A 10,740-nucleotide genomic window follows, 5' to 3' on the forward strand; every position below is an offset into this window, starting at 1 on the left:
TTAAGCGGGGTGTGGGGTAAAAAATTATGAATTTTTAGGAGATAAATAGATCTAATCTTTTTGCTTAAACAAGGCTTAAGATTTCTAATAAAACTGATTTTTGCCGACTTTTTGTTCTTGATAAAGTGAGTAATGTTTTGTTAACTGTTATGTGCACTTTCAGGAAATGTTGATGTTTGGAACAATGGATCCACTCCCTGCTGATTGCACGGGTTGCAATGAAGAAGGATAGACTTTCTTTGGTTTTACTATTCATTGTAATGTGTTGATGTTATTTCATTGTGTGTAGAACAAGATTTACATTTGCTCGTTGATTGCATGTCACATTTTGTTGATACCTTTTGAAGTTGGTTGATATAAATTTATGTCAACTGAAAATTTCTATTACAAGACCTGAAATAGTTATTTAAGAGCTATTCAATGTTCATAATTTTAGAGCAACTAAATAATTAGAAAACCAATGTTATCTGATTCCTAAAATGAGAAAACTTTTGCTCTCGGTGGTTTTCATAAAAAAAATTGTTCACTATCTTCGTCCGAATAACTTTCATTAGCACAAGGAGATCATGTTTTTGTAACGTATTCTCATTGATTAAACTAATTGTCTCATAATTTAAGAAAGTACTATGTTTCACATAGTTACATTGGGATACTCTGTATTGCGCGTTTTTCAGAAAAAGATCGTCACTTATTAATGCATTCTAGCAGCTATTTATTACTCAATCTTTCCTCTTGGGCATTCATGATCTTCATTTCATGTAACGATTTATTGATATGTTATGTATGCAATGACTTAATTTAATATGTGATTTTTTATGATGAAATTATTTTATTTCAAGAACAAAATCTGAATCCACAATGTAGTCATTTAAAAGTTTTTGCTTATGGGGAGATTATTCACCTAATAAAGTTTCTTTTTTTGTATATTAGTTTTCATATATATGTCAATTGGTCAAAGCATATAATAATATTAGGTTTTTAGTATAAATATTTGCCATATAATTATCATAAATACTATTTGCAACTGTACGCTTCCACATGAAATCTTGATTTCTTTAGAACCGAACAACTTGGGTTCTTTTTGAGGTAAAAATATTGTTTTACAAAATCGGAGTTACAAATAATGACATGAATCAGCTTTTTCTCATACGACAATTATGAAGCTACTAGATTGAAAAGTTTAACAACTTTAACAGAAACTTGATTTTTCTTGAACGCTACCTTAATTATAAATAAGAGGCGCTTTGGAAGAGTGGTTATGCGGCCACATATACTTTTAACCACAATAACAAAGCATGCAACAAAGTTAGGTTCCAAAAGTCTAAATTAAAAGTACAAATAGTTGATAGCATATACGTTTTTCAAGTAGCAACATAAAAGCACACTCTTGAAAATTCTTAAAGCAAAGTATTTTAAAATGATCAAATTAAAGCAAAGCATGTTTATTTTAAAGGAGCTCTGTGAGGAATTCCCTTCCTCTTGCACTTTCGCTTCATCTCAGCAATCTTTCCGCATTTTGCTTCCACCTACAAATTTCATCATAACATATGCTATTCGCAAAAATATTTATGTGTATTGACAGCGTAAAGATATAGTAATACTCCATCTGTCTCAATTTAAGTGTTTCATTACTTTTTTTTTCATCTCTCCCCTATTTTTAGCGTAAAGAACTCAAATCCAATACAACAATAATCACGTCTCAACTATATTACTAAGACTAAAGTTCAATTACTATTCACAAATTATACGTAACAACTGAAACATCAAAACCCCCATACAAACATATAGAAATATCGAAAGAAATACTAAATATTGATTGGAGGAAGAAGGGAGATGATAAAATACAGACACTTCAGAAGAGAAATGAGGAGAATTAGACTTTCACATAACAACAAGCCTAACCTATCTTTCCAACTTCTATTACTTTTAGACTAGTTGCTATTTGGGCACGGATCTCAAATCAACCTTTGTGAAGGTCCTTTGATATTATTAGTTCTTCTTGACGCAAACTGGTTTCATGAAATCAAAATCCATGTGGGACTGGTGTTGGTTCTTAACATTTAGTATACTTCCTTTGTTCCAATTTATATGACACACTTTCGTTTTTTGCCAATTTAAAAAATTATTATACAATTCTATATTTACTAACAATTTAGCTTTAAAATACTCATTTTATCTTTACTGAGAGATTGTTAGCAACACAAACATCTATGATTTGTTCTGGACCATAAATTTCTAATCTTTCTTTCTCTCTTAAAATTCATGTCAAGTGAAATAATATCACATAATTGTGACGGAGGGAGTGCATTTTTTCAATTTCAGCATTCTATTTTCTAGGATTATACAACAACAACAACAATATTTTTAGAGAAATATAAAAAATGAGGTATGGAAAGGGTAGAATGTACTCAAATCTTACCACTACCTCTTGGAAATAGAGATTATTTTCGACCAAGTATCATTTCCAGAATTCAATTTCAAAAAACTATTAAAAAATAAAATAAAAATCATCGCCAAACAACTGCTTAAATTGAAACGGAGGGAGATACATGTACCTGACAAGCAATGGAACAGAATTGAAACCGTTCAGGGTCATGCAATCTCCTTTTGCAAGTGAGACAAGTAGGATCTCCAGCAATTAATGAGCCAGACCTAGAATGTGGCAGAGGATTCAAAGAAATTATCCATTTCTTGTTGCATTTGTATGGCTGCACATAGAAAATTATATATATATATATATATATATATATAAAATTCTTTATTAGGCTTAACTTCAAATGAAAATATTTAAAGTAATGTATGACTAAAGTTCAGATATTTTTGCATGAAGTTAAAACAGAAATAGTTAAACTTAATTGATATGTGCATAAACTTCAGAAAAACATAAAAAAAATCAACTCATATGTTTCTTAATTAGTTTTAACATAAAAAGATAAAACTTTAGCGATTATGTTCAAGCTCAACTTCAAACAAATAGATAGACTTGCAAACTTTTACCCACAATATGACTTAATTAGTGGGTTCATAAAGAGATGAGAGGATAGAGCTAGTAAAACACTTGCTTTTAGACAAAGGCCCCCCAAAAAATTAGTAGTGATTTTATGAATCTATTGTCACTTAACATAGAAGATTATAATAAAAAGTATAAATTTTATATTTGTATGCATAAAAAACTATCTACTTTTTATCATAAATATTTTATTACTTTGAATTGAAAATCTCATTTTTGTATTAATAAATAATATTTACAATGACATTCAAAATAATAATGTACAAATATTTCATCGACTAATATTTTATTCTCACTCAAATGTTCAAATAAATTAATGTACGTCCAGAACATCAATTCATAATCAATATAGTCTCTTTTCATTTCTAGTTGTAACTGTCTAAATAATTTAAATTTACCTGAATTAACTTGCAGTCAATATAATTCTCCATTTGTTCGAGAGGAACAACGTCTTTATAAACATGTCGATAAATCTTTAGCTGATCATGATTGTTGTGTTTGTTTGTAGAGATGCAATACCTGCATAAATTTGAATCACATGTGATATAATACTTGTTCAACTCACTCTTTTGAAGTTCACCATGCACCGAACATGTCCCAAAGAATGTCTTCTTCAACAATGGCCCTAGCCATGTTGGCATCTTCCCGCTAGGTTGCAATTTTCCCTACAAGTATAATCATTATAATAATAGATTGTGATATTTTTTTCGATTGATTTGCAAAAAAGTTTTCTCACTTTTTAAACATAGTAATCTTACCTGAAGTAATATTATTATCAAATATACATAGTTAAGAAGATAATAAATACTTATTCAGCTAACTATGTTTTGAAACAATCTTTCTCATTATTTGAATAGTAAATATACTTGAAACGATAAAGTCATCATATATACATATATCAAAAGAATTATGAAGAAATAAAATATTTTAACTGTAAAGTATATGTTCCAACAATTTTTAGATGAAGGTTAATGAACTTCAAAGGTTTAAAATTCAACTAAGGCTTGTATAGGAATGAACCAAATCCAATCAATTGATTAGTTTAGAGTTTAAGCTTTAGGAGAAACTAAAACTTCACTTCTTTCTAGTTGACTAAGTTCTAAGAACATATACTTACATTTTATGTATAATCAGAAATGTATATTAAGATTTTCTTGACCTTTTATGGTAAAGAATGAATATGAAAACTTTCAGTGTAGCACAAAGAGAAACATCTCCATAAAATTCTGCATTAATGACAGTATGCATGACAATAACGTTGAAATTAATGCATCAACGTTTAGTCTTCCGAAATTGTCTCTTAGTTTTTCAAGAAGTCTCTTTAGAATTTCGTAGTACATGTATCTAGTAAATTGTGATAAATGTATTTAGTTATTTGTGCAAGACTTTTTGTTTTCTATTTTGAGTAATATAAATAGTGATGTAGTTGATGATTGTAATCATCTCAAGTGGCCTTAAGTATCCTATAATAAACTTGAGCATTTTCTAATAATATTATTTTTCCTTCCATATTTCCTACAAATTGGTAGCAAGAGCAGATTTTCGTTCTTGATTTGGGGTTAGGTGAAGAAAAAAATATGACATTCAAAACAAATGAAGGTGCTGATTCTTCAGTTGTTCTTACTCCATTTTTTGATGGAACTGATTTTGAATACTGGAAGATAAGAATGAGAACACATTTGAAAAATGAAGGTTTGTGGACTATTGTTGCAAATGGCTTTGAAGAGCCAGACAACGATGGTGATCTTACAGCAGCAAAGATGAAAAATCTTGAGGCTAAGTATCGTCAAGATGCAAAAGCCTTGAGCAAAATCCAAATGGGAGTCTCAAGAGCATATTTTGCAAAAATTGCTACTTGTGAGACTGCAAAGGAAGCTTGGAATTTTCTGGAAACTGAGGTGTATGGTGACGAAAAGGTACGCACTATAAATCTTCAAACTCTTAGAAGAGAGTTTCAAAATTTAAATATGATAGAATCTGAAAAAATTGATGAATATTGCACAAGAGTCATGAATATTGTTAATGAAATGAGAAATCATAGTGATACAATTTCTGACCAACAAGTTGTGAAAAAGATTCTAATTAGTGTCACAGAAAAGTATGAGTACATCGTTGCTATCACTGAGGAGACGGAAGATCTTTCTAAGCTTTTCATCAAAGAGCTAGTTGGAACAATTCGTGCACACAAAAAGCGAAGATTTTTTCGTGAAGATCAACCCAAAGAGATGACTTTCCAGTCTAAAACAAATGAGAATTCTCAAAATTTCTCAAAAAATCATCAGAAGAAAAATCACAAGCCAAAGAAGAATAAGGATCATGATGGTTCTTCCAAGAAGGTTGAAAAAAAAGGTGAGAAAAACTCTAGTCTTTTTTGTAAAGTTTGGACTAATCACAATGCAGAAAAATATTGGCACAAAGGCAAGCCCCAATGTAACTTTTGTAAAAAGTTTGGCCACGTTGAAAAGGATTGTTGGCACAAGAAACAGGAGCAAGCAAATTTTTGTGAAAAACAGGAGAAAGAAAGGGAAGAAAACCTTTTCTTTGCTTCTAAATATGATGCTTCAACAAAAAGCAATGAATGATATGTTGATAGTGGTTGTAGTAATCACATGACTGGAGATGAAAAGGCTTTCCTCTCAATTAGTAATATCATCACTACTAAAGTGAAGATGGGGAATGGAGCCATAGTTTACGCGAAAGGTAAAATACTATTTCAATCAACATGAAAGGAAGCGGTAAGCAAATTCATGATGTTCTTTATGTTCCTGACTTGGAAGAAAATTTGCTTAGTGTTGGTCAACTCATGAAAAATGGTTATTCTCTTGTGTTTAGAGATAATTATTGCAAGATTTATGATAAAATTGAGCAAAATCAAGTCATTGTGAAAGTAAAGATGATAGAAAGAAACTTCCCTTTGCATTTTCATTACAATGCATTAAAAATGAAATTGTAGATGATTCATGGCTTTGGCACAAAAGATTTTGTCACTTGAATTTTTCTGGTTTAAAGCTTCTCAAGCAAAAGGACGTGGTGCAAGGCCTTCCTGAGATACATACTGAGGTGGATACATGTGAAAGTTGTATAATTGGAAAGCAACACAGGAAGTCTTTTCCAAAAGGGGTGTCTTGGAGAGCAAGTGTACTTTTGGAACTAATTCATACCGACATTTGTGGACCAATGAAGACTCCATCTCTTGGAAGTCAAAGGTATTTTCTAATCTTTATTGATGATTTCTCAAGAATGACTTGGGTTTATTTCTTGAAAGAAAAGTCAGAAGCATTTGCTACATTCAAGAAATTTAAAGCCCTTGTTGAGAAGCAAAAATGATGCAGCATCAAAACCACTCGCAGTGATCGAGGAGGTGAGTACACAGGTCGAGAATTTGAAGAATATTGCAAAAATGAAGGCATTCAGAAGCAACTTATAGCAGAGTATACTCCTCAACAAAATGGTGTATCTGAAAGAAGAAATAGAATAATTGTTGAAATGGCTAGAACTATGATGAATGAGAAAGGGCTGCCAAAATATTTTTGGGCAGAAGCAGTGCATACAACAGTTCACATCCTTAACAGGTGTCCAACAAAGGCACTACAGGACAAGACATAAGTTGAAGCTTGGAGTGGATTTAAACCTTCTGTAAGTCATTTTAAAATTTTTGGGTGTATTTGTTATGCTCATGTACCTGCTGAGAAAAGAACAAAATTGGATGAAAAAAGTAAAAAATGTCTCTTTCTTGGTTATAGTGATGTTACAAAAGGATATAGGATTCTCGATGTCAAAACTAACAAACTTGTTGTTAGTATAGATGTCATTTTTGATGAAAAAACAACATGAAATTGGGAGGATAAAAAGATAAAGAATACTTCTATCATATCTTCAAATCAAGAAGAGGATGAGAAAGATGAAGTGTCTCTCAAGGGGGAGAAATCCCAGATTCAGATAAAAAAGAACCGCCTCCAAGAGGAACAAAAATGTTGAGTGACATTTATCAAAGGTGTAATTTTACCGGTGTTGAGCCAGAAAATTATGAAGAAGCAATAAAGCATGATGTTTGGAAGAAAGCCATGGAAGAAGAAATTCGAATGGTTAAAATAATACTTGGGAGCTTGTGACTTTTCCTAGAGAAAGAGAAGTTGTAAGTCTAAAATGGATTTACAAAATCAAACTCAACCAGGAAGGAGATATTCAAGAGCACAAAGCAAGGCTGGTTGCTAGAGGTTTCACGCAAAAATCAGGTATTGATTTTTATGGAATTTTATCCCCAGTTGCTCGTCTTGAGACAATTAGAATTGTAATTGTTGTTGCTGCACAAAAGAAATGGAAGATATTTCAACTTGATGTTAAATCAACATTTCTGAATGGAAAACTTGATGAAGAAATTTATGTTGAGCAACCTCAAGAATTTTTTGTTCAAGGGGGAGAAGAAAAGGTGTATAGGCTAAAAAATCTCTTTACGGGCTGAAGCAAGCTCCAAGAGCCTAGTATAATTAAATTGATACATACTTTCTGAAAAATAATTTTCAGAGAAGTAAAAGTGAAACCACTTTGTATGTGAAGAAAGAACATGGCAGCATTATCATTGTTTGTCCCTATGTGGATGATTTGCTCTTTACAGGAAATGATGTAAAGATGATGCAAAATTTCAAACAAAATACGATGCAAGCTAATGAAATGAATGATCTTGGGTTGCTAAATTATTTCTTGGGCATCGAAGTTTCTCAAGTCAAAGAAGAAATTTTCATTTCTCAAAAGAAGTATACTAAAAGTATTCTTCAAAAATTCAAAATGATGGATTACAAGTATGTGGCCATACCATTAGCAGCAAATGAGAAGTTTAGAAAAGATGATGGAGAAAATAAAGTTTATAGCTCATTTTGTAGGAATTTGATTGGAAGTTTGCTATATCTTACTTCAACAAGGTCATTTATTATGTTTGCTACTAGTTTATTATGCAGATTCATGCAAGAACCAAGCCAAGTGCATTTTGGAGCTGCAAAGCGTGTTTGTAGAAAATAGGAAGTTGGTTTGATATAGTTAAGAGTGTTGTTGAAGTTTTACTAGTGGCTCAAAGTACATGGACTGAATTAAAAAGGAGAAACTCATATCAAGTCCGTGAATCAAGTTGAAAGAATAAACTAAACAAAAACATCAAAAATAGGGTTTCACGGGATGATTAAGGGTAAAATGATCATTTCATTCTAGGTTGTAAAAAATGCTCCCTTTCTAATGTGAAAAGAAATAGAATGAACAACTAGAATACAAAATTGTTGAAAGTTCTACATATTCTAGATTCCATTAGAGAAAACAAATGCACATAACATCAAAGTAGATTATAGTGAAAATCACAAAATCATTACATGTTTAATTTTACGATACAAACAAGTCGTTAAAACACACGACGACTCTCGCGTCCTTTATAACATGAAAAGAAAATGAGACATTCCATCCTTTTACACATTAACACTTGCCTAAAAATTGTAATTTTTTTTCTTGCCAAAATTAATGGGATGACATCATTTCAAGAATTGTTACGATATATTGATAAAAGAAAATTCGATGTTGATGACTCAATTTTCTTTTTCTCTTTTATAATTTTGCACTACTTAGGCATATCATCATAAAAGTGCAATAAACAAATGAATAATCATAGTAGACCTAGTGTTCTCTAACTTTTATTTCATTCATGCTTGCTAATAAATAGTGGAGGTTTATTATCTTATTAGGATAGGAAAATAAGGTCTAGTTTCTCTTGCTTATACTAATCCTAACTAAGAATGTTTTAATTTTATTTTATTAATTAAAAAACCACTAGACATGTGGTATAAACTGTCAAAAAAAACTTTTATTTTGTAAAGACATGTATAAGTATCTAACATGAAAAAGTTATCAAGAAAAGACTTTGAAATAGAAAATCAAGATTGAATTTAATGATTAAAATAAATCTAAAATAACAGTATAGAGTAATTCTCTCATGAAATTAGTCAGGAAAACTTCCTATTTATTATCATTTCTAAATGTCACAGAGATCAATTGTTTAAAACAAGATAATGTAATTAATTAAGTTCAAATTTATTTTCTTAATTAATTTTTATGAAAATTAATCGTAACTCATAACACAACTTCACATAGTGGATTCAAATTCAATTTCTTGAAAATCCACTATCTTTTATACAAATCAATTAAGAGGCTATCAAACATATAGTCTCACAGCAACCATAGAAAGAAACACAAATTTTTTTTAATCAACAATCAAATTAATAACGCTACATAAGGGAAAAAATAATTTTCTATTTCCTTTGAAATACAAATGCATAAACAAAATGGTAGGAATCAAATCTCACACAAAAACATAGAAATAAACAATCAATTTTGAATCAAGTAAAATCTAATTATAAGATACCTAACTCTAGAATATTAAAACTAACAAAAAATAATAATTGAAAATTAGTAACACTACACATATATACGTATGTACCTGCTCATTTGTTTCAACAGGGGATGAATTAGAGTTGTTCACTATTTCTTCTTCCATTTTTCTCCTCTCTAGAGTGTATCAATTTTCTGAAAAGGGTATTTGAAGAAGTCACATAAAACTATTAGTAGGATTTATTGCCAATGTATTGTTCCCTTGAAGTGTACTAAGTTGACAAGATTACAATTGAAGTAATAAAGGCAATTATTTAAATAGTCAAATCTTATTTTTGTTTAGAACATAAAGACAAATGACCTCAATTTTCTAACTGCCCGTTATATTTCAAGAGACAATAGAGATATGTTTTTATTCTTAAAATGAGAAGCGATGGATACTAGGTAGATTTTCGAATCAATAGGGTTTTTGATGTCAAATTATATGTATGTAATGGGCAATATTGTCATTTCACTTTTCTTGCCAAATAGTGTGAACACACAAAGATTTTGTAACTCCATAATTTTTTTCCCTTGCCTATTTTAGTCCTCTTTTCCCCCAAACAATCCTATACGTGAAGTCAAACTTTCTCATTTAAAGTTTCTCCAAGTAAGGAGCTTGTTCACATCTATGATTTTAGCATGTATGAGGTAAATTTGAAATCAAAACAAATTATTAATTGTTATGATAATTTTGATTTTTACTTAAAAAGTAAAGAAAATAAAAGGAAGAGGTAATTCATTTGATTCTCTCTTTACATGTCAAGCTTGTTAATGATTCAATAATATTGTCTTGAGATGCATCTCATAATTTAAATATGTGATAAATGGTCATCGAATCCACTAATAAATTTTTAGGTTGAAACTTGTTGATGTATCGATAAATTCGCATAATTAAACAAACAAAAAAATATTACGTATATAATATGGAAATGTGCTTAATCACGTAAGGCTTTTGAATTAGTAGGCTTTGGATGACTTAAAAAAAGGGAATTTTTTCAAAATGTCAATATTTTCATATTTAATAGGATCCATTGTCAACACTTTTAATATTTAGTAAAAATGTCAAATATTTAATTTATTATGTATCTTGTTTAAATTTTATTTAAAGAATATAATTGTTGACTAACAAAAAGGAGAAATTTAGGGGAGAGAATTTTTTAAAATAGGAACAATTGTTTAAAAGTGTCATCAGTTACAAAAATTCAAAAGTAACAAAAATTCAAAAAAATAAACACAAAGAACTCATCCTACCTGTTCATCAAATTTCTAGTATCGATTTTTAAATTTTTATTGATAATACTCAATTATGTTGAATTGAATTC

The 10,740-nt window shown here is 30.0% G+C and overlaps 1 protein-coding gene across 1 annotated transcript; it reads right to left on the reverse strand.

The window, feature by feature from the left end:
• Positions 1-1,442: 1,442 nt before the first annotated feature.
• Positions 1,443-9,521, reverse strand: LOC107010834. Its single transcript, XM_015210104.1, has 4 exons — positions 9,486-9,521; positions 3,409-3,675; positions 2,556-2,708; positions 1,443-1,526 (listed from the first exon to the last, which is right to left on the reverse strand). The coding sequence occupies exons 2-4, from the start codon at positions 3,649-3,651 to the stop codon at positions 1,443-1,445; spliced, it is 480 nt and encodes a 159-aa protein (XP_015065590.1). The 5' UTR covers positions 3,652-3,675; positions 9,486-9,521.
• Between the last annotated feature and the right edge of the window lie 1,219 nt (positions 9,522-10,740).

This window comes from Solanum pennellii, chromosome 2 (genome assembly GCF_001406875.1).
Source record: "Solanum pennellii chromosome 2, SPENNV200".
NCBI classification, from domain to species: Eukaryota; Viridiplantae; Streptophyta; class Magnoliopsida; order Solanales; family Solanaceae; genus Solanum; species Solanum pennellii.